The following is a 25,324-nucleotide window of genomic DNA, read 5'->3' as shown; positions in this document are numbered from 1 at the left end:
ATAAAAGTCCCAGAATCCCACATTTACAAAAATGTGTAAAACGAGCCTGTGTGTGACTTGGTATGACTTGATGACTATGTTGCGACATGACTTGACTTGACTTGACAAAGAGTATGACTTGACTTGACTTGACTTGACTTGACTTGACCCTTACAACAGAATGACTTGACTTGACTTTGACTTGCAATGTTAAGACTTGGACTTGACTTGAGACTTGCATTTAGTGACTTACTCCCACCTCTGGTTATTAGCCTCACACCATGTGACCAGTTCCAACACTTCCTTCTGGTAAGCAGCAAGACCAATGACTGTGGTGTCATCTGCAAATTTTATGATGACATTTTTGGGCTGGGTAGTGACACAGTCATGCGTGAAAACAGTGTACAGTATGGGGCTGTGTACACAGCCTTGAGGAGTGCCCGTGTTCATTATGCTGGTGCTGGAGGGGTGTTTTCCAGTGCGAACACGTTGTGGTCTACTGTGAGGAAGCTCCAGTATCCAGTTACACAGTTAGAAGGCAGCCCCAGGTTATGCAGCTTGGTTATCAGTTTTGAGGGGATGATAGTGTTGAATGCCTAACTATAATCAATAAAGGGTAAAGGGTCTGGCATAGCAATCTTAATTTCCAGGTGAGACAGAATTTTGTGAATAGCAAATGAAATAGCATACTCTATGGATTTATTTGTCCTATATGCAAACTGTAGTGGGTCCAGGTTTGTTGGCATGATGCTCAGAATGTGTTTTTTAACGAGACTCAAAAAACGTCACGAGAACCGCTGTGAGAGCCACTGGTCTGTAGTCGTTAAGACAGGAAACTGTGTCTTTCTTTGGAACAGGAATGATAGTGGTGGACTTGAAACAGAATGGGACTGTTGCCAGGGTGAGGGAAAGATTAAATATGTCAGTGGTTACGTTGGTCACTTCTGAAGCACACAGCTTGAGGACACGTCCTGGGATGTTATCTGGACCTGTCGCCTTGCGTGTGTTCATTCTACACAGTGACTTGTAAACCTGATTAGGGGTACAAGTATCAACTCTCAGAAAGGGTATTTTTCATGGTCACAGAAAAATTATTATTTCTCAGCATGTACAGCACTTAGAGCGTGTAGCAAGATCAGGAATCGTTTAAGTGACATCAATCTGCAGGCAGAATCAGAACCTGGGAACTCATACAGTCCTTTGCAGTTGAAGCAGTCTGTGAAGTCTCTGAGGAAGGTTTTGATGGTTCTGTGTGTCCATTTATAATATAACAAACACATGCTGCATTCTGTGAGGAGGTGATATACACTTAAGTGTGAGTCATTAAATGAGCATTCATTTGAAAGGAGACAAGATATAGGTGGGGTTACATTAACTAGTAGTTCTATAAAATTACCCTTTGGGGTTGTCTCATACAATTTTCACACATAGTTTGTTTGTTGGGTGTTGGGTTATTACTTGTTACATATACATTTACATTTACATTTAGTCATTTAGCAGACGCCTTTCTCCAAAGCGACTTACAGATTAGGACAAAATTCAGCGAGTCATCATAAAGAGGCAAAAGCAACAACAACGCAAGAAGTGCTCAAAGTACGAAGTTCAGGTATTATTCAGAGTAGCATAAGCCTGATAAGTGATGTTACAAAGGGAAAGGAAAACTTTTTTTTTTCTTTTTTTTTTTTTTTTTTTTTTCTATAAGGTTAAGTGCTCACGGAAGAGATTGGTTTTCAGCTGTCTTTTGAATGTTGTCAGGGATTCTGCATTCCGGATGAGGGTGGGGAGAGCGTTCCACCAGCATGGAACTGTGAATGAGAATGTTCTGGAAAGTGATTTTGTGGCTTTCTGTGATGGAACCACGAGACGTCGCTCGTTGACCGATCGTAGGTGTCTGGTAGGGATGTAGACTCGTAGGAGTGAGTGAAAGTAGGAGGGAGCTGAGCCTGTGATAGTTCTGTAAGCAAGCGTCAGTGCCTTGAACTTGATGCGAGCAGCGAGAGGTAGCCAGTGCAGAGAGATGAACAGAGGAGTGACATGGGCCCTCTTGGGCTCGTTGAAGATAAGACGAGCTGCAGCATTCTGAATCATCTGTAGGGTTTTGGTTGCACATGCTGGAAGTCCAGCCAGAAGAGCATTGCAGTAGTCAAGCCTAGAGATGACCAGGGCCTGGACGATGAGTTGTGTTGCATGCTCAGTTAGGAAAGGCCTGATTTTCCTGATGTTGTGCAGTGCAAACCTGCATGATCGAGCTGTCTTTGAAATGTGATCTGTGAAGGTCAGCTGGTCATCAAACGTTACTCCAAGATTTCTGACCGATCTTGATGGGGTGATTAATGATGACTCTAGCTGGATGGTGAAGTCGTGCTGTAGAGACGGATTGGCAGGGAGGACGAGAAGCTCAGTCTTTGCCAGGTTGAGCTGCAGGTGATGTTCCTTCATCCATGTGGAGATGTCCGCCAGACAGCTTGAGACCCGTGCAGCTACTGTGGGATCATCTGGTTGAAAGGAGAGGAAGAGCTGCGTGTCATCAGCATAGCAGTGGTAGGAAAAACATATAGCAAATAACTGTGCATGACTGTTCGGACCAGCCGTTACAGTGCCAAACTCCTCTCCATTTCAGTACACAAGAAATGGAAACCTAATGCAAATTGTATGTGTTTTTGTTTTCGATCAGTGCTTAAAAAGAAACAGACTGGTACTGTGCTTATTGCCTTTACATGAAAGGTTTGTTATAATATGGAAATAATATTTTCCAATTCATTGTACTTCCAGGTTTCAGCTGCGAGTCTGGTTTTAGACGCAACAAACGCTCTACAGATATTCAAACAGAAATGGCTAAAAAAGGTATAGTATTGTCAGCTGAATTTTTGTTTACCTTCTGTATCAATTATTAAACCTCATCTGAGTCAGAGTTATTTTAGGATTTTTTTTAAATATAGTATTATATTCTTAATATTTTTAATTAGCTTTTATTTGTATATTTTCAGTTATCATTTAAATTTTAATATTATGTACTTTTATCATTTTTATTTTTATTTTATTTTTTCTTATTTTCAGTAATTGTATTGCTTCAGCTTAAAATTATTTATTTCATTTAACTGCCGAGGCAACATTTAAAATTTTCATTTAAGTTTTTTATTAATTAAGTTTTTGTTTTTCTTCTAATATTTATATTTTATTATATTTCAGATTTATTTTAATTACCAAAAAACATTTTAATAGTTTGTTTTAGTTGTAGTTTCACAACACTCATGTGTATGGATGTTTTTTTCTGCCACGGAATAAAAACATTTATAAAAATGGTGATTGCAATGTTTTATCTTACAATTCTTTTTCCCCACAGTGCATATCCCACAATTCTGACCTTTTCCCCTCAGATTTGTGAGATATAAACTCACAATTCCGAGACAAAAATCATAACTTGATCATAACTGTTTTATCATAATAAACTAACAAGAAATATTTTAAAATGTAAAGAAGTGGTCTTTGCATATAATACTTAACATTATGATACATTTAATTTAACATCAGTTTTTGCTGAATGGACAGCCAGCCCATATGTATTTCTGCCCAATTTTCTTTTTTTTGTCATCTCACCTTTTTTCTGCACATATGACTCGAACAGCGAGCATGAGCTGCTCTCTTATGTCTTATGTGAATTTGTGTGAGAAAACGTTTTTGTTTTTTTCATTGTTATTTGGGGTTTCTGCATGACCAAAGATCTTGTAGTTTGTGCACTTTATAAAATAGTACATTGTAAAAACATGTGTGTACACAATAAGTGCACTGTATCAAATAATTAATTTAAAATGTTAGTACATAGTAGAAACTAGTTGTTAAAGACACCTAATATAAAGTGGGACCAAAACTTTCCCTAACATTGTTCAAAAGTAGCCAACTATTAATTTATATAGTGGCTAATTAAAAGTTTAATGAAAATTACTGAGCGCATCTAATATAAAATGTATGTTTTCTTTTTTTTTCTTTTTTGTTGTTGCTATACATAGCCTTTATGCATGATATTTTTCAATTTATGTTTTGATTAGATTGAGAACTTAGACCAGACTTGAACTGGTTTTGCTTTTAAAGTTGTGCAATTACTGTCAACTTCTCCTGCTCATTATTATTTTTGTTCCTTAGAGGCTGCATTTAAGATAGATGAATTGCAGAAATGTTGTCGCCATGGTTTCACCCTGATTCCTATGAGGTTCGCTTGCAAGGACAGAGCAAAGAGAGTGAGCAAAATGGGAAACAGAAACTGTGCAAATGCCTTCCAAGAGTGCTGTGAGTTTGCAACCCAGCTAAGAGACAAAAAAAGGGAAGAGGACCCGAAGAAAGGGGATAGAAAAAGTAAGTATAGCCTCTAATGAAAAGCTATCATGCAAGCACAAGTCAGTAAAAAAAAAAACTAAAAGTGCTTTCAAAATGTCATATCTGCTTTGGTTTTGTTTCATGTTCATGTCTTTCATGTCTGATTGTGGAATCTAGTCTTGCCATGTGATTCCCTGTTCCCATCATGTGGTCCTGTCATGTGCTTTCTCTGTTCACGTGTCTTGATTTCATTGGTTCCTTTGTTTGATGTGTCAGGGGCTGCATCTGAAATCACATACTCTCTTTATTTTAACAAGTAATTACTTCATGAATGCAAAAAAAAAGAGTGCATTCTGATTCTATGTATGCATATGTGCAGTATGAATGTAATCCAGACGTACTACATCCGCCATGTTGTCATTATCATATATCTGACTTACCAGTGTCAGTTGCGTCACTTCACTGCCATTCACAAATCCTCTCCCATATGGCCTCATGGGATAGTAAAGTGTCCATCAAATGCCCACTTCAGAATTTTGGCGGAAATAGTAGGTCATCTGGGTACATTTTGCCTACTCTTTCATGAATACTGTGAATTCGGACATACTTCTTTTGTCACATTTTGGGGGGAAGCTATCCAATCACGGCAATCGATATTGACCGGTGACAGCCTATGACATCACTACTAGTGCGACCCGGAAGTATAAAAGGGGCGCCTAGAGAACATGTCTCTCTCTTTTCGTCTTCAGGGACTGTTTTGTCTGATTTGCAATCACCTGGAAAATGTAATTAGGGTCTCAGTTAATTTTAGGGTCTAATTTGAGGTTTTAATGTTTGTTTTTAAGGCCATGCATGGTCTAGCTCCTGAATATATTTAGGATCTTTTCCAGGTTTATCAGAAGACAAGACCATTGAGGTCATCTCAAACATTGCTTTTAAAGATCCCTAAATCTCGTCTAAAGTCCAAAGGGGATTTTGCCTTCTATGTTGCTGTGTGCTGTTGCTTGGAGCATGTGTCTGTTTGATACTGAGTTTAACATCCAGCTTGATATACCTGGCAGCGCTTTCTGCGCCTCTGCATAATGTGAGAGAAGTTTCAGCATGGCGTGATTTGACAGCTTGCCGCCGGGGGTCAGGAAGCTGTTTATGCCGTGAGAGTTGGAAGAGGAGAACAACACTTTTTGTGAAGTTGTTTTGATTTTATTGCACAAAACACTGGAAAACAATAATTCTTGTTTAAGTTGCCCTCAACAGGCAGAGGAACACACGAAAAAAGGCATCACACGGTTGAGCTTCGATACCAGTCCATCTCTGACATCTAGCTGGAAACTCCTCTTCCATTCCAGGGGCCGGTTGCACCAGCTGGACAAAAGTTGGGTGTAAGCTCTACACTGGACTTAGTTACGTCCAGCTTTCCGATGAATATTTACACCTGTTGCACCATCTAAAACTATGACTAGGCACAGCTACGCTAAACGTAGAAGATGCGCGTACACGCTGCATGTTGGACCGCACAAATAGTTGAGATGCTGTTCGCGTTACTATGGTTACAAATTTCAATTTATTGGCTCCAATGAATAATGAAAAAGTACTGCTAAGCTGAAAAAACTAAAATTAAATTACTCAGTGTAGAAAAGTTCGTTGTTATGGGAAGAAGGAGACGGGAACTGGCGAACATTCAAAGACTTTAATAACGTAAAATAAACAAATACAAAACGAAAGTAAAAGACAGCAGTCGTCCGTGACACATATAATAAAACATAAAACAGTCCAGGCCTGGTCCTCTCTCTATCTTCACAGTCGTCACTCCTCCTTTATGCTTCCGCTCCTCCGTGAGAGATACGAGAACAGTGCGTCGCGCAGGTGTCGAGCATTATTAATCGCGCCACCGGCCTCGCGCTATCGTCCTACAGCCCTCGACCTCGTCCTGCTTGCCACACTCAGATTGTGAATCAAGAAAAATTATTGAGCTATTCAGTAAGTATATGCATATTTTGGTATGCAAGCAAAACAATTCAGTAAAAAAAAAAAAAAAAAAAACATCTGGCAAAAGACAACAGCTGCAGTAAATTAAGTTGAGGGTGGACTAGGAAATCGGACAGTCGATTAACTGTCGAAAAACACGACAACAGTACCTGTTAAGAAATCAGGATCCCCAGTCTGTGTTACTGGAGAAATAAATTATGAGAGTGGAGATGGAGACAGAGAAGTTAAGGGTAGAAAAGGAGAAGCTTGAGCTAGAGAAACGGAAACTTGCCTTAGAAATCCAGCTGTTAGAGCAAAGGGCCCACTACACAATCGAGAATGGCAGTGTGTTTATGAACATCTAAATACTCACATACATGATCAAAATAAATGTTCTCTATACAATTTTAATCCCAAATTAAATCCTAAATGCATCAACAACAACAACAAAAAAATGTTTTTTTTTAGAAAAAAATCTACATCAGTAATCTTGTTTTATTTGACAATATACACAATTTAATTAGTACATTTATTATTACAACAGGATTGATGCAGCCATTGTCTCAATGTTTTTATTAGGGGCCAAGCTCGAAGGGGATAGCTCCTATTGTATTCGTTAGTTTTCATATTATTATTATTATTATTCTTTTTCCTGAATGGGAGTCCATGGCAGCCCTATCAGCGGAATAAAGGAAAATAACCAATTTGGCACACTTGTAGTGATTTTAATGAATAGTAATTGGACCAATTTTAGAGTGTCTAGAACCAACTCTATAGTGCCACCACCAGTTCAAAAATTCAACATTGAAATGGTTATAACTTTTTAACCCTTTGATCTAGAAAAATGAAAGTACACTTGATACTTCTCATCATGGTGATCACAATCAATATCTTACATTAAGACTCCGCCATTACAGTAGTGGCCATTTTGAAAAGCACAGTATTCCGTTTTTTCTCTACTCCTCCACATTTTGTCCAATTCTTACAAAAATTGGCTCAGATGATCTTTGGACTGAGCCGCACAGAAATTTCTGAACACATGTTTTTTTATTCATCTTTGTTCAAAAGTTATGGTGTCGCGAACTTAACGAGGCCGACCCAAAATTCGTTCAGATGCTGTATCTCGGCCAAAGTTTGGTACGCTTCATCGGAACCATGATCTGAGGGGCCATGCTAAATCTGGGAACAGCGCCACCTACAGGTCATGAGATCTGGAAAATTGCTATTTTGGCCAATAACTTTTGAACAGTTTGTGTCTATGGATTCCTTGTGTCATGCCGAATCCATGGATACCGATTTTGCCAGGATTGGATGTACCATGTGTCCGCCATTTTGAATTTAGTCATAAATTGCTATATCTTTTAAACTATTTGACATATCTTCACACAATTTGGTAGGGATCATCAACAGCATGTCCTGAAGGTACATACGAAGTTCGAACAGAGCACCCACCTAGTGTTCCAGAGATATACGTTTTTTTGCAAAAACGCTTATGACTTTTGAAAACATTGTCCGTACAGAAATGACTGAACGGATTTTTGATCTTCGCTACCGTTTCCGAGATATTCGTCTCCAAACTGGACCTTGCCTGTATTTGTAGCCTTATGCAAGTTATCTTAGCATGCTAACCAGATGCCATTCTTTCTAATGTGGCTCTTCAGCTATCAGGCTAACCATAGCTATATTAGCATTAAGCTAGTTTAGCATGCTAATCTGGTTAACATGCTTTTGTGTGAAGCCTCTTGGTGAAGCCTTGGTGAAGCCTCTTGGCAGCTTGGTAATTCAGCGTCAACTGAGTGTCGCAAGCTGCTAAACAACGTGCAACAAACCAAATGCCGGTGGGTAGAAACCTATACATAGGAGCCTGATAAAAAATTTAATATTAAACAAAAACTTTAGACGGACTTAACTTTAGCATCTGAAATCTTCAAATATAACAAGCAGCAAATATAAAAATTCGTCATTTTGAGTTCATTTCATTTTCAACCAGCTACTTTGGCGAGTTGAATTTTATATAATTTGCAATATAATAACATTTTCAAATCTAGTCTTTTAAAAAGGTCTCTGAAAAAATTAACTAAGTGCAATCTAGTGTTGTCAAAAATATAGATTTTTCGATATCGATAATTAAAGATCTAAAACTCTTCTGCAGGATACACAATACCAGCTACGCATTCTCACTCTCTAATTTCTCGGACAGTGAGTACACACAAACCTGCTTGCCTTTACTCACTTGTTTCATTTGCTCTGGATGAATATTGTTGCTGTCACAGGGCTTGAATTTCGCAGAGGAATTGCAAGTATTGAGCATATTTTTAATCATTCCCATAGATTTTGTGCTCAGACCCAAAGTGCGTGCACATAAAGACAAGTATATTGGCTATATAAACAGTATAATGGGTCCGTGCGTCAGGTCTTAAAGTGACAGCAGCCTAATATAGTCTGCCGGCTGCCAAATTATGAGCCAATATTTAAATTGTCTATATGGTAGTTTTTCCCCATGGTATCAATGTCAAAATTGTAGCCAGTGAAAATGCTGAGTGGCTAGTAACTTTGGAAAAACGTACTCGGTTACTAACGTAACCTCGGTTCTCTCTAGAGAGGTTCTCTCGTACTGCGTAAGTCTTACGCTAGGGGAAAATCTCTTTTCCGCGAGATACTGAAGCCAAAAAATTATCCTTAATTTTGAAATAATGTAAAACGCGTTGCGGCAGCATGCAGACATAGGCGAGACGGCTTGCGCGCCTATTGGCTGCCCTGCGGCAACTGCAGCAGCCTATCGATAAGGCCCTATCGTGACGTCAGTACCAATGGGGGCGCTTCGCGCCCAATACGTCACGTCCCGCCGAAACGGGCGTGGCCTGGGGCTATAAATATAGCATCGAAAGGCTAGCTTACCGGTTTTTCATCGCCGGAGCGAACCGGAGCGCGCACAGGCACGGCAAGATACGCAGTACTCGTTCCCTCTCTAGAGAGAACCGAGGTTACGTTAGTAACCGAGTACGTTCTCTTACGAGAGGTTCTCTCGTACTGCGTAAGTCTTACGCTAGGGGAACACAGTGTAAAACGCCGTGCATGCTAAGATCCAGCACCAAAGTCCCAAGGGCAAGTGCCCGGGCTCATATAGTACATGATCATAAGTGACTCACAGAGAGCCCAGGAAGAGTGGCTAGAATAGCATCATTCCTATAATAATGTAGCATCCTATAAGAAACAGTTATAGTGATGGTATTTTATTCAGTCAGGGCGACCCCGGCCTGGACTGATGAATATAGTGGGTCTTACACACTGCCCATAAAGCTTTGCGATCTATACACGAGCGTTGCTCAAGCCATTTCAGTATTCTGGGCCGGACACATTCGGGGCAGACAGTACCGATTTTAGACCGAAAGCAGCTTAGCTTGCAGAGCGGGAACCTCTAGGTTATAAAACCTTATAAATGTAGACGGGGAGGCCCAGCCTGCCGCCATACAGATATCTTGCAAGGCAATCCCACTAGACCAAGCCCACGACGAGGCCACGCCTCTCGTGGAGTGCGCTCTGACACCTAATGGGCACTGCAAGCCCTTAGAGGTGTAAGCCAGCGCTATAGCATCGACTATCCATCTGGATAGACTCTGTTTCGACACGGCGAGTCCCTTAGAACGTCCGTAGAGTGAAACAAAGAGCTGCTCCGTCTGTCTGAAAACAGACGTGCGAGACACATAAGCCCTTAACGCCCTGACCGGGCAAAGGAAGCTGGCGTCCTTCTCCTCGTTAGAGACCGGCAGGGCAGACAGGGAAATCACCTGGGCCCTGAACGGTGTGTTGAGGGATTTAGGGACGTACCCGTGCCTCGGTTTGAGTTTGACTTTCGAGTCATTTGGCCCAAACTCCATACATGTCGCGCTCACTGAGAGCGCTTGTAAGTCCCCTATGCGCTTTACTGAAGCGAGAGCCAGAAGAAACACTGTTTTGAAAGACAAGTGTTTGATATCTATTGATTGGATTGGCTCAAATGGGGCACCCTTCATGGCCTCCAAGACCGTAGAAAGGTCCCATATGGGGACTGAGGGAGGTCTGGGAGGATTTAACCTCTTAGCTCCTCTAAGGAACCGAATGACCAGATCGTTCCTTCCCAGTGACTGACCAAGCGTTGGTTTAGAAAACGCTGCTATAGCCGCCACATAGACTTTGAGCGTGGATGGGGCTCTGCCTTCATCCAGTAGCTCTTGTAGGAAGGAGAGAACCTCCGTCACTCCACAGTCCAGGGGTGAAAAGCCGCGTGCTGCGCACCAGCTGGAGAACACTGACCATTTTGAGGAATAGAGCCGTCTCGTAGAGGGAGCTCTAGCCTGCATGATCGTGTTTAACACTCCCTCTGGGAGATCAGAGGGTACCCGTTGATGGCCCACGCATGTAGGGACCAAAGCTCCGGGCGAGGATGCCAGATCGAGCCCCTGGCTTGAGAGAGGAGGTCCCTCCTCACTGGTATTGGCCACGGGGCAGCGCTCGTCAGCTGCATAAGAACTGGGAACCAAGCCTGGTTCTTCCAGAACGGAGCCACCAGTAGCACTGAGCATCTGCTTTCCCTGATCCGCTCTGATACCTGAGGTAGGAGCGCGACGGGGGGAAAAGCATAGAGCGGGCAGCGGGGCCAGACGTGGGCCAGCGCATCCCTGCTCTTGGAGAAAAATTCCGGACAGTGAGCGTTTTATTGAGACGCAAACAGGTCTATCTTCGCTCTGCCGAATGTCTGCCACAGCAGTTGGACTGTCTGCGGATGCAGTGACCATTCTCCTGCTGGAACATTGTTCCTGGACAGTCTGTCTGGTCCCACATTCAGGTGGCCAGGCACATGCGCTGCTCTGAGCGAGCGCAAATTGTGCTGAGCCCATACCAGGAGGCGTTTCGCTAACCTGTACAGGTTTCGGGATGTGATGCCTCCCTGGCGATTTATGTAGGCTACCACTGACATGTTGTCCGAGCGGACCAAGACGTGGTGTCCTGCTATTTGGGGACGAAAGCGTCTCAGCGCGTTGTCGACTGCCATCATTTCCAGGCAGTTTATGTGCAGAAGCTTTTCCCGTTCTGACCACTGGCCGAAAAACGGTCTGCCCTCGAGCAGTGCTCCCCATCCCGAGGTGGAGGCGTCCGTAGACACCACCTTCACACTCGAGGAAGTCCCCAGGCTTACACCTGACTGGTACCAGTCGGTCGCTCTCCAGGGTATCAGTGCTGAGACGCATTTTTGATCGACCTTGAGGCGAAAGAGACCTGAAGTCCACGCTCGACGCGGTACTCGCGCTTGTAGCCAGAACTGCAGTGGGCGCATGCGAAGCAGACCCAGCTGGAGAACTGTAGATGCTGCTGCCATGAGACCGAGCATCCTTTGAAACTTCTTTAGCGGGACTATAGTGCCGCGGCGGAAGGTTTCTGTCATGCGCTGAATAGTCAGTCTGCGCTGTAGCGATAGTTGAGCTGTCATTGACAGCGAGTCCAGTTCTGTGCCCAGAAAAGATATTCTCTGACTGGGAGACAGTGAACTTTTCGCCCAATTGACTTCGAAACCCAGATTCTCGAGATGTTCGAGTAAAATGGTTCTGTGTTCTATGAGCTCTGTATGTGACTGAGCTAGAACCAGCCAATCGTCCAAGTAGTTCAAAACTCGCATTCCCCGAAGTTTCAGGGGAGCGAGGGCTGCGTCCATGCACATCGTGAATGTACGGGGTGCTAGGGACAGGCCAAACGGTAGGACTGTGTATTGATAAGCCTGGCCCTCGAAGGCGAATCTCAAAAATTGCCTGTGACGTGACGCTATTTGTATTTGGAAATACGCGTCTTTCAGATCTATTGACACAAACCAGTCCCCGTGGCGAATTTGCGCGAGGATTTTCTTGGTTGTGAGCATTCTGAACCGGCGTTTTAAAAGCGCTTTGTTCAGTTGTCTTAGATCTAGAATGGGTCTGAGACCCCCGTCTTTTTTCGGAACCAGAAAATATCTGCTGTATAGCCCCCCTTCGCTCTGAGCTTGAGATAAAGGCTCTATTGCCCCTTTGCTCAACAGTTTCGCAATTTCGGCACGAAGTAAATGTGCTACTTCCTTTTCTACCGTGGTTTCGATTCGCGCCGCGCAACGGCGGGGACGTCGAGCGAACTGTAGCGAATAGCCTCTTTCTATAATGTTCAGCACCCATTCTGATACACCGGGAAGCTTTGCCCACGCATTTGCATGCATAGCTAAGGGTTGAATGAGATCGGAGCTCTGGCCGTGACATAGTGGCGGCCGGAGAGCTTCGGTATGCTGTATTATAGACACCGCATTTGCAGCGCTCGAGGCGGGGAGTGTGCTGATCACAGCGGGCGGTTCGCCCGCGCTCGGCTCTCTCATGGCGGGTAGCTGAGAGACGGCGAGCGTGGGGGAAACCGAGGGATTCGTCATGTCTGTGAGTGAATGTGGGCGCAGGACAGCGGGCACATTTGCACTGAAAACACCATCGACCTGAGTCGGCTGTATGTGTGTTGGTTTCGTTTTTACAGAAACCGAGAGACATGCAGTGTGTAGTGTTTGTGGGCACTGGGATGTGGGCACGCTCACTACATTCTGTGCGCAATCGACATGAGTCGATTTTATGTGCGCGAGCCCTGTGGGGCTGGCTGTGTCTGTGTGTAGGAATGGGCACTGGGCAGTGGGCATTTTTACTACACTCATAACACCGTCGGCCGTGGCCGGAATACCAGAAAATACACTCTTTACAGGATTTATCTGGGTCGCCGTAAAAACGGCGTTTGTGTACAGGCAAGCGGGTAGTGTAACCGACTTGTTTACTGCAGAATACACTGGAACAGTCGCATGTAATGGAACTGAACGAGCGAGAAGTTTTGGTGGAAGCCCGGCCGCAGCGGGACTTAAACACCGTCGTTTTCCTAAGCTGGCTAGGAAGACTTTGAGGCCTCGGGCTTTATCTCAATCTTCGGCCGAGGCCCACGTGGAGGGGGGCGGCGGCCGGCAGAGCGAGATCGCGGTCTCTGGTCCCGGGCCTGTCGACGCTGTGAGGCGGAGGCGGGGGGCGGCGGCTGCGAGCTGCGAGCAGACGGCTGTTTAAAGCGGCCTGATGCGGAGCTAGAGCGCTTTGGCAAAAAGTGCTTCATGGCCTGCGACGTCTTTTGTACCTCGGCGAATCTGTCCGCGAAATCCTTGACGGACGATCCGAAGAGGCCAGTAGCAGAAACGGGGGCGTCGAGGAACACAGAGCGCTCCGAGTCCGGCATTTCTGAAAGCGTCAGCCAGAGGTGTCTCTCAGCAACGGTGAGAGAGGCCATGTTCCGCCCTATGGCCTGTGCAGCGGATTTTGTAGCGCGGAGAGCGAGGTCCGTAGCGCTCCTTAAATCCGCCACGTTGATTGCTTCCGTGCCTTCCTCGTCCAGCTTTCGGAGAAGGTTAGCTTGGAAGATCTGGAGAGTGGCCATAGTGTGTAGCGCTGATGCAGCCTGCCCAGCGGCGGTGTAAGCGCGACTGTGCAGGGTAGATGTAGCGCGGCAGGCTTTTGATGGTAGCGCCGTCTTAGCCCGCCGTCCAGCAGAGGGCGGGCAAAGATGGGCAGCTACTGCCTCCTCCACCAGAGGAAGAGCGAGGTATCCTCTGTCTTTAGCACCGTCCACCACAGAGAATGCCGCTGAAGCAGAGGAGCGCAGCCTGGCTGAGAAAGGGGCGCTCCAAGACTTGGCCAGTTCTTCATGAAGCTCAGGAAGAAACGGGGCGGGTCTTGAGGGCGTAGAAACGCGGTCCCCTTGCAGGAAACAACCGTCCAGACGGTTGCGTGTAGGCTCGGCGGGCGCGGACCACTCGAGGCCGAGGCTCTCTGTGGCCTGTGTGAGCAGACGCATCAGCTCAGCTTCAGTACTGGCCCGTTTTCCTGACGACTCGCGGGCAGAAGAGGGGGCGAGGTCCACAGAGCTCGCCCAATCCTCGCTGTCTGACGCCAGGATAGAGCAGTTGTCCTCCTCGAAAACTGCCGCCTCTTCTTTGTCATCTCCGGCGGAAGCGGCGGCCAACGGCGGCCACTGTCCGGGAGTGAGAGACTCGAGTGAAGTAGGCGGCGAAGCTGGCGGGCGAACCGGCGAGCTTCTCTCGGTGGGAGGAGGCTCAGGGATCCGCTGAGCACGGCGCTTCTTACGGCGCGGCATCACAGCGGGAAGTGCAGGCTCGTGGAAGGTTGCCATGCGAGTCCTCAGAGTCGCCATAGGCATAAGCTCGCAGTGAGGGCATCCGCCGTCGGCGAGCGCTAGAGCTGCATGTCCTTCACCCAGGCAGGAAACGCAGATGACATGGCGGTCCCCGTCGCTGAGTGGGGCTCAGCACGAGCCACAGGATGGACGAGACATCTTAAAAAAGACGCTCTGCTCTTTTTGTGAAGGAGTGTGAGTCGCGGCAGCGAACACACACTAGCAGTGAAAAGGATATGACGCCGGATAGCGTAGCAGGAACGGCGGCTGAAGGCGGCGCGGCCAACGACTCCAGGTACAGTGCTCGTCCCGCTGAAAGGCTTTTTCCACGGCGCGGCTTCTTCTCTCTGGATTCAGCGATGCGTGAGCTCCGCTGAAGAGATGAAAAATCGGTAAGCTAGCCTTTCGATGCTATATTTATAGCCCCAGGCCACGCCCGTTTCGGCGGGACGTGACGTATTGGGCGCGAAGCGCCCCCATTGGTACTGACGTCACGATAGGGCCTTATCGATAGGCTGCTGCAGTTGCCGCAGGGCAGCCAATAGGCGCACAAGCCGTCTCGCCTATGTCTGCATGCTGCCGCAACGCGTTTTACATTATTTCAAAATTAAGGATAATTTTTTGGCTTCAGTATCTCGCGGAAAAGAGATTTTCCCCTAGCGTAAGACTTACGCAGTACAAGAGAACCTCTCGTAAGAGAACACTAGCCACATTGGCTGGTGAGCAAAAAAAGTTAAAGGTGACATATTATGCCCTTTTTCACAAGATAATATAATATAAATAATAATATAAATCTATAGTGTCCCCAGAATGTGTCTGTGAAATTTATGCTCAAAATACCACCCAGATAATTTATTATAGCTTGTTAAATTTGCCCATTTTTGGGTGTGAGCAAAAACGCGCCGTATTTTGTGTGTGTCCCTTTAAATGCAAATTAGCTGCTGCTCCCCGCCTCCTTTACACAAGCTTCGGATACTTCGTCAATAACAAAAATGCGAAGATCCCCATAGTCTCAAATTTAAGCCCTTATGTTTGCATGTTACTTTGTCATATATTGAAAAAACTTTATTCTGTTTCCACGCTTCCATGTTCCACATGCCAGGCCCATTGTTTGTTGTCAAGTTCATAGTTTATGTTTTGTTTAATGCCAGGATTTAGTTTGTTTGGTTTCACGGTTTTGGTTCTTCACTATTGTGAATAAATGATCTTCACCATTGTCTTCGTCTGCTCCATGTAAACTATCATTACACAAATAATTTTGAAAATGAAACTGTGCCACAATCTGTACAATGAAGTCATCAAAACAAAAACAATCAATGATTCACAAATGATTCAACAATATTTAATCTCCCCAGGTGCTGATTTTAATGAAGATGAGGAATTCTTTGATTTTGAAATACAAACATTTCGCAGATACTTCCCTCCAAGCTTTGGGTTTAAGGAAATGGATGTGAAAGGAAAAGATAGGTGAATAGCTTCTCTTTCAGTTACTATAAAGTAAGAATATATAAATGTTACATTTAAGTCCATAATATGTGAGAGTCTAAGGCAAAAAGTGCTCACTTTTACAATATTATACATAAAGTTATTACAATTTAAAATGTTTCCTTTTTTTTTTTTTAAACAGTCTTAAGTGTAAGTGTTTACAAAGGTCTTGTACAATGATTTAATTGCACCAGTTCTTTCTTCCAGACACACAATCCATTTACCCCACTCTATCACAACATGGGAGATCCAGGCTCTCAGCTTATCTCCATCCCATGGTAATTTTCCCCTTTCACTGCTATCAAATTTAATTTCAATCCACCAAAGAACAAAACTTCTACTTTTATTATTTACAGGATTTTGTGTGACAGAGCCTGTTGACCTTCCAGTATTTAAGCCGGTCTTTATATCCTTGAGGCTTCCCTATTCGGTCAAACGCTTTGAACAACTGTCTATTTGTGTGGTGATCTTTAATTATGGAAAGATGAAAAGAGAGGTTTGTTAAAAAAAAAAAAAAGAAATTCTGAACAAATTCACTGCACCACTTTGACAATTATAACTGGTATATATTTTTACAGAATATACATTTTACTAGTGCATAAACTTAATTTTTTTTTTTTTTTTATAAAATTAATTCATTCATTGAAAGTTGCTGTTGTTACCTTAAGTAATTTATTTCCACCTGTCCTTAAAATTGACTTTATTGGTGTAGTGAAATTGGTTTAGTCATATGATAATTGTTTTAAATAAAACCAAATTTAAATCATCATAAAAGTATTTGTTACATTATACATTGTGTAGTTTAATACATTACTAGACAAATTTGTTCTGAGATTAATATATGTTGTTCGTCCCTTTTCTGGTCAGCTTGTTTTGCAAATGAAGAAAGTGGATGGTCTTTGTTCACCTGGGTCAGGATCTTCCTCTTCCACTGTCAGAATCAGTCTGGAGCAACAGTCATCTCAAACTGTGACTTTCCCTGCTGTTCCCATGGTAACAGGCCAAATCCCCATCACTATTGAACTTTATGAAGATGAAAAAGAAAAAACTAAAGTGGCTTCTGTTCAAAAGATGCTCCTGGTCATGGTAAGGGGAAGTGGAATATCAGAATACCCTAATTTATCTCATATCCTTTGTTGTTTTTGGAACAATTGGATTTCAGTGATTCTAAAATATATTCGTTTATCTTTCTCTTCATGTTTCAGAATGAGGGAGTGGAAAAGAGAGAAGAGCAGACTTATTTTATTAATCTGGATGGTGAGATTTGTTAGCTTTCATTTGATCACCCAGTCACACTTTTGAATACTGTTCTGTAGTTACGTATTCCTGTGTTGTTAGTCATTACTCATTTGTTCCTGTGTTGTTATTCTTTAATAATATAACACTATTCTGAAGTGTTACCGATCACCCATTACAGATATCGTCTCGGTTACGTATGGTAACCCTTGTTCCCTGAGTCCAGGGAACGGAGACGCCTCGTCGGGGGAGTTCCCCTGACGAATTGGGATCACGCTAGGGAGACCAATTGCCTACGAGTGAATTAAAACGAGCCAATGAAAATTGGCATGCAGGATTTGCATTCCGCAGCCCGCCTACCAGCGCGGGTATAAAAGGTTGAGGCAACGCATGCATAGTGCTTTTCGCTGAGGAGCCGAACAGTGTCCAGCCCTCCGCGAAGGTACAGCAACATGGCAACGGGACGAGGCGTCTCCGTTCCCTGGACTCAGGGAACGAGGGTTACCATACGTAACCGAGACGTTCCCTTTCGTCAGCAGGGAACTCCGACGCCTCGTCGGGGGAGTTCCCCTGACGAATTGGGATCCCTACCAAAACGCCATGGTGCTGGCCCCTTCCAGCGCCCAGCTAAGCTACCCTGCAGCAGTTTCCAGAAATTTTGCGGGAGCTAGCTAGGGAATCACACTGCTGTTCCGCAAGACCCAATCAGTGGATATTGGATAACACTGGGAAAGCGTGCCCGACCCCAAGGAAAATAATAAGGGGGAGGGGGGGGAACGCTGCGGAAGCTGAGGCCGCCAAGAGGAAGGCCCACAAATACACACATGTACTAACCACGTAGGGTAGTGAAACATATGGCAGTCCTTGAAGGTAGTCCCAGTCCGGAGGAGTGAGGAGCGTACTCAACAGGGACGACAGAATGAGTCTGTCAAGGGGAAGACACGGCTGAACTGCACGTGGCAATCATGGGTCGCCGCAGGGACCACTGGAAAAGGCACCCAGTCTACTAGCAACTCCTTACTGAAGGTAGCAGACCTGGTGCCGGCGGTCCGCAACGCCTGGCACCGGAGGGGGTGATGGAGGAACTCACGAGGTTAGCCGTTTGCTGGGTAACCAACGGAGCAAAAAGACGCACGTATCCGCTCACGGAATGGCGTCGCAAGCCGACACACCTATTCCCTCTAATTACTGGCCGTAGCGAGTACTCGGGAGGAAACAGGTTCCACACGTAGGCTATAAAACCTAGCGAACGTGTTCGGTGTCGCCCAGCCCGCAGCTCTACAAATGTCTGTTAGCGAGGAGCCTTGTGCCAGAGCCCAGGAAGCGGCAACACTCCTAGTGGAGTGAGCCCGCAACCTGGGTGATAGCATCCACTAGCCAGTGGGCTAACCTCTGCTTGGAGACAGCCTTCCCCTTCTGCTGGCCTCCATAACAAACAAAGAGCTGATCTGAGGTCCTGAAGCTTTGCGTTCTGTCTATATAAACCCGGAGGGCCCGGACGGAACAGAGAAAAGCTAGGGCTGGGTCTGCCTCCTCCTGGGGCAGCGCTTGCAGGTTCACTACCTGGTCCGCGAAGGGAGTGGTAGGAACCTTGGGCACATATCCGAGCCGGGGTCTCAATATAACATGAGAAAGGCCAGGCCCGAACTCTAGGCACGATTCATCGACCGAAAATGCCTGCAGATCCCCTACCCTCTTGAAGGAAGCCAATGCTAACAGGAGCGCTGTCTCAATGGACAGAAAATTAAGCTCTACTGTCGGCAAAGGCTCAAAAGGAGGACTGGAGCGCTCTAAGCACTAAAGTTAAGTCCCAAGAGGGTACAGGGTGCAAATCGCGAGGTGGATTTAGCTCTCCTAGCACCCTTGAGGAATCTGATGACCAGGTCCTGCTTCCCCACGGACTTACCTTCAACTAGATCGTGATGTGCGGCTATTGCGGCAACATACACTTTGAGGGTAGAGGGAGACATCCTTCGCTCCAACCCCTCTTGTAGGAAGGAGAGCACGACTCTGATCGGGCAAGTTCGTGGGTTCTCCCCGTGGGAAGAACACCAGTCGACGAACAGGTTCCACTTCAGAGCATAGAGGCGCCTCGTACAGGGGGCTCTAGCTGAAGAGATGGTATCTACCACTGCCTGTGGCAGGCCATCTAGAACCTCCGCGTCCCGTCCAGGGACCAGACATGGAGTTTCCAGAGGTCTGGATGTGGGTGCACTAGGGTGCCCCTTCTCTGAGAAAGTAGGTCCTTCCACAGAGGAATCGGCCAAGGAGGGGCTGTCGCGAGGAGCATGAGTTCTGGGAACCAAGTCCGGGTTGGCCAATACGGGGCCACCAAAAGGACCTGCTCCTCGTCCTCCCTGACCTTGCACAGGGTCTGTGCAAGAAGGCTCACTGGGGGAAACGCATATTTGCGTAAGTCCCGGGGCCAGCTGTGCGCCAGGGCATCCGTGCCGAGAGTTCCTTCGGTCAGGGAGTAATACCACTGGCAATGGGTCGTGTCCGGAGAGGCAAACAGGTCTACCTGCGCGGCTCTGAAAATTCGCCAAATCAGCTGGACCACCTGGGGATGGAGTCGCCATTCTCCTGGCAGGGGAGGCAGCCGTAAAAGCTCGTCGGCCACACGAACATGAACGGCACGAAGCGACCTCAGATGCTTCTGACTCCATAGGAGGAGGTGGGAGGCGAGTCGCGACATACGACGGGAGCATAGACCACCTTGTCGGTTGATGTACGCAACGGTCGCAGTGCTGTCCGTACGGACCAGTACGTGCTTGTGTTTGAGAAGCCCCTTGAGGCGACACAAGGCTAAGCGTACTGCTTGCAACTCTAGGCAGTTGATGTGCCAATGCAGCTGGAGCCCCGTCCACAGACCCGAGACTGCATGCCCTTTGTACGTGGGCCCCCACCCCATGGCAGAGGCATCTGTGAAAACCACAGCATGCCTGGAAACCTGGACTAAGGGCACTCCGGCCCGAAGAAACGCAGGATCCGACCATGGGGAGAAGGTTTGGCGACAGTGCGTGGCTACTTTGACCCGGAACGTGCCGCTCTGCCACGCCCACCTCGGGACTCGATCGTGAAGCCAGCGCTGAAGCGGTCTCATATGTAACAGGCCGAGCGGCGTTACTGCGGCTGCGGCTGCCATATGCCCCAGGAGCCTCTGAAATTGTTTCAGTGGAACCGCTGTCCTGCCTCGAAAGGACCTGAGGCAGGTGAGCACTGACTGGACGCGTTCCTCTGTGAGGCGCGCAGTCAGGTCGATCGCTGCAAACCAATCCTGGGGACGGATGCATTCAAAAATGCGCTTCTGCGTGAGCATTTTGAACGGGAGTTTGTGCAGGGCCCGATTCAAAACTCGCAGGTCCAGGATTGGCCGTAACCCACCGCCTTTTTTGGGTACAATGAAGTAGGGGCTGTAAAACCCGGACCTCATCTCGGCAGGAGGGACCGGCTCGATCGCGTCCTTCGCCAGCAGGACATCGATCTCTTTCCGCAAGACAGGGGCGTCCACTGACCGTACACGGGTGAAGTGAACGCCTCTGAACTTGGGAGGCCGGCGTGCAAACTGAATTGCATAGCCAAACCGAATGGTGCGGATGAGCCATCGGGATGGACCCGGAAGCGCTAGCCAGGCTTTCAAATACCGTCCCAACAAACCCACCCGAACCACCGGCGTACCCGCGGAGGGGCAGCGAGGTGGAAGACAGGGACCCGGCTCTGGTGGCATTGTAGCGGCCGAGAGCGGGGTCTGGGCGCTTTAACTTGACACCAACCTGCTTCCACCGGGGGGCAGACGGCAGAGAAGGCCCGTGGGCATTCTGCTGCGGGCTGCCCGGTGGCGAGGGGAGGGGGAGAGATGAGGAACGAGGCCCTGACTCCTCGTGTCCTGGTCTCTGCGCCTCCGAGCCCACTGCTATCCGCGAGCTGGGGAGAGGGGAACGGGAGTGGCGCCGTTCGGGGGCGGCGCACACTGCCATTCTGACCCTCTCGGACGGAGGAGACTGGTCTTATTTTACTGCCAGTCTCGACCGTGAGGGGAAACGAGGAGCGAGGCCCGGGGGCATCGAGTCCTGGTTTCCACCTCCTCACCCAGCGAGAGACGAGAGTGACAAGGCCGTAGCCCTCACTGTCATCTGAGCGCTGTGGCCCGTGAGTGACTCAGAGGAAGTGGACTGCTCAAACTTTGGGTACCGCTGACTGGATGACCAGCGGCGGAACAGAAATGAAATTCTCCACCCGGCCCTCCCCGGGGGAAGGAGTGGTGATGACACGCACTCCCGAAGAGCAGACATCACATACTCTGGGTCGCTCCTCTCAGGGTCGTTTCCCTTCCCTTTGCTGGGGGGAAACGAACTCCGAGCGGGCTGGTTTTGAGGTGCTTCTGGACCACCAGTGTGGACATCGTCTGACCGAGGGCCAGCGCTGAGACTAATCCCGGTCAGTTACTAAGCGCAGCTCCACCCCGAATCAGAACTACCCACGTGCACTGAATGTGCAGGGGTAGTGAGAGAGGAAAAACTTCTGCAGATTTAGGCATGTTTGGCTTGCCATACTGGCACCAAAATGCTTCCATACTGCCAAAATGTTTCACACCCATCCAGGCACTTTAGACCCAGGAAGTGTGGCTGTCAAGTCTGAATCTTCAGCACGAGAACCTACCATTATAGTAGGAACTCAGCATCATTTCCAGAGTATAACAGCCCTCTCTCCGATGTAGCGATCGACATCTGTCCTCCCCTGGAGCTCCGAATGAAATGCTTAGTCTCTCATGAGAAGGACCAGAATCCCATCCGAAAGCCTCGACGGCACACGGCACGCTGAGCGGCTCAAGCCCTTACGAGAAAGGGGAGACGAACAACGTGCCGACGTGGTCATGCACTCATGAGAGAACATGAACCACCCATGAACGCAGTCTCAACACACTGATTAGGCATGTGAAACAGTGATCGTGGCCGTCAACCAGGCATGCAAGACAGTGAACGTGGGCAAGCCTTCAGGCAAGGCGAACAACGTGCCGACGTGGTCATGCTCTCATAAGAAAGCATAAACCACCCACAAACACAGTCTCAGCATGTTTGCGATGCGCTAGAGGAGTGGGAAGCTCGTGAGGGTCTTTCACCTGGCGAGACGTTCCGCACTGTAACCCTCAAATCACCAAATGCTCATTAGCCAAAGTAGTCCTCCCCTTTTTAGAAAAGGAACTAGATTGGGGAATAGGCAAAGGGACTCAACCTCGTAGAGGTACACGAGTCTCGACCACGCATCTAGAGCGCCGAATGATGCGCGCTGGGTTGCCGCGACAACCCGCGCTGTCAGCCGGCGCTCGACGGCACACGGCACGCTGAGCGGCTCGAGCCTTTAAAAAGGGGAGACGAACAACGTGCCGACGTGGTCATGCACTCCTGAGAGAACATGAACCACCCACGAACGTAGTCTCACACACTGATTAGGCATGTGAAACAATGAACATGGCCGTCAAATGAGGACAGGAACGATCGCATCCAGAAACACACAAGTGAAACATCATCCTCAAAAGGACGCGATCTTCACTCGTGTTGCTCTTTCAGGAAGAAAGTACTCTCTCCATTGTGCCGAAGCACACAGAGACCCAACGCGGCAACACAGCGGGGAAACTGCAAGCCCGCTGTGCGCACTCAACCGTTTACCAGCTGTGAAAACAGCTTTTGAATTAACAGCGTGTAGACGCAGCCGGCAGACAGGAAATCGCGCAGTCGCTGAAACGCCGTCTCACCAACACAGAGAGATCCCCTCCCGAAACAGCAGACCCGTAGAGCGTAAGATAGATACAATCTTAAAGCTCATTCACTCAGAGAGGACACAACAGGTCGGCTCCAAAGCTAAAAGCACTATGCATGCGTTGCCTCCGCCTTTTTATACCCGCGCTGGTAGGCGGGCTGCGGAATGCAAATCCTGCATGCCAATTTTCATTGGCTCGTTTTAATTCTCTCGTAGGCAATTGGTCTCCCTAGCGTGATCCCAATTCGTCAGGGGAACTCCCCCGACGAGGCGTCGGAGTTCCCTGCTGAAAGGGAAACACATATTTTGGCAAATTTTTTTTAAAGCTCTGACAAAGTTTGTGAAATAAATACCTGAACTCTGCTCATCAGGTAGAAGTGACCGGCACTTGTTTATCGATGGATTTTTCCCAAACAACACTGTCCCTGAAACGGATGTCAACTTGTTTGTCAAACTAGAAGGTCCAAAGCAACATATTTTTAAAACTTAGTTGTTGTGAATGCTGTCAAATTCTAAATTTTTTATATTTATTATTTATTATCACATATTGGGTAAGGTCAAACCCGTACTGTATTTATTGTATTATCTTAGATTTAACTAAAATCTTTTGAATGCAGAAGTAGTATTTTTCCAGTCCACTGCTGTTCCGTTACTCTCACCATCCAAAGTGGAAAATCTGATCCGTGCACCGAAAGGCTGTGGAGAGCAGACTATGATCTTTATGTCTCCAACTGCCTTGGCAGTCCGCTACATAGACAAAACTCAGTGCTGGCTGAAACTGGAAGCAGGATCCAGAGACAAAGCAATGGATTTCATTGAGCAAGGTTTAGTGTACCTGTATGCCACATAAGAAAACATAAAAATAATAATAATAATAATAATATATATATATATATATATATATAATTATTATTTTTAAAATATATATTTTTAAAATGACAGTCATGGACCTTGGGTACATGCTATTTTAACAAAAATGTCAAAACACAGTCTTTAAAAAAAATTATTTCCATTTTTCATTAAAGGGGTCATATGATGGTTCTAAAAAGAACGTTATTTTGCGTATTTGGTTTAATGCAGTGTGTTTACGCAGTTTTAGGTTAAAAAAAGTAATTATTTTACACATACAGTACATTATTGTGGCTCCTCTATGCCCCGCATTTCTGAAACGCATCGATTTTTACAAAGCTTGTCGTTCTGAATAGCGCGGTGTGCTCTGATTGGCCAGCGATCCAGTGAATTGTGATTGGCCTGAAATCCTTAAGCGTGTGACGGAAATGTCACGCTCAGTGTTGCCAGATGTACGATAATTATCGTATTTGAACGATAATTTTGACCTCTGTACGATGTACGATCAATAATGAAAAAAATCCCATAATGTACGATAATTTCAGAGTTTTCAGTCTTTCGTCCAAACACACATCCTACCGCTTCTCTCTCTGACCCCGAATCATTTCGCAGGCTCGCCTGCCTGCACGCAAGCACACGTATACACACACACACACACACACACACACACACACACACACACACACACACACACACACCACATGGTGTCGACCGCACGTCAACACTACACTACAGTTTTGCCGAAGAAGACAGTTCAGTTTAGATCAGTTCCATGATGGCATCCAATCTGTACCGTAAAAGGATTCCCCTACCAACAACACCTGCCAACACAGCACAATCCGATGATGACAACAACTTAGAGATCGAATTTGAATCCTTCTAGTGTTAATTGTGCACTTTTTTCTCTCTGTATCATAGTTTAATTATGGTCTAGTTCAAAATGTGGACTGTCGGCATATCTTTTGCACTTTGGCAAAAAAAAGTTAAGTAGCCAGACTTCCTTCAGTTAGTGTGAGCGTATTACACAGCTTGTTTAAATTGGCTGTAAAATTATTTGGAAAATAAAATTGTTGGAAAATAGCTATATTTTATGTGTTTGGTTCGTGTACGATAATTTTTCTCAAAAAACGATAATTTTGAGGTTTTGGTACAATACTTCGACATTTCTAATCTGGCAACACTGGTCATGCTCCTTACCATTTTTGAAACATCAGCTCCCAAAGCAATAATGACCGGTGATAATGTCGGTTCTACCTTATGATCAATTTGAGCCCGAATCTAATCCGGAAAATGCAGATGTCCAAGCTGATCGATCAACTTTGCCAGCACGACTGGATCAGATCGTATCAGATTGGTAAGGTTTTATTTCATTGGGGACATAATTACTGATTATAATGACTTGTACTGTCTTCTTACACGTCGTGCCACGCTACGCATGTGAGAACACTATGTAAACATAAAACTATGTCTGCATTTGTGATTGTAGAAACGACAAGAAAGCGCTACTCTTTACTGCTCAAAACTCGTGTTTGAATAG

The 25,324-nt window shown here is 46.3% G+C and overlaps 1 protein-coding gene across 1 annotated transcript in view; it reads left to right on the top strand.

Annotated features, from left to right (window-relative positions):
- The window catches only part of LOC309483075 (uncharacterized protein), a 105,201-nt gene that overhangs the window by 30,829 nt on the left and 49,048 nt on the right, over nt 1-25,324 (top strand). Inside the window, exons 17-25 of the mRNA XM_082148719.1 lie at nt 2,752-2,823; nt 4,120-4,329; nt 15,816-15,927; nt 16,153-16,223; nt 16,302-16,441; nt 16,813-17,031; nt 17,151-17,202; nt 23,310-23,399; nt 23,556-23,762. Coding sequence (XP_082004845.1) covers nt 2,752-2,823; nt 4,120-4,329; nt 15,816-15,927; nt 16,153-16,223; nt 16,302-16,441; nt 16,813-17,031; nt 17,151-17,202; nt 23,310-23,399; nt 23,556-23,762 — 1,173 coding nt within the window. The remainder of the gene's footprint in view (nt 1-2,751; nt 2,824-4,119; nt 4,330-15,815; nt 15,928-16,152; nt 16,224-16,301; nt 16,442-16,812; nt 17,032-17,150; nt 17,203-23,309; nt 23,400-23,555; nt 23,763-25,324) is intronic.

The sequence above is a fragment of the Leuciscus leuciscus genome (assembly GCF_965113295.1).
Source record: "Leuciscus leuciscus genome assembly, chromosome: 20".
NCBI lineage: Eukaryota > Metazoa > Chordata > Actinopteri > Cypriniformes > Leuciscidae > Leuciscus > Leuciscus leuciscus.
The sequence above is the reverse complement of the archived record's forward strand: the minus strand, read 5'-3'. Positions and strand labels throughout refer to the sequence as shown.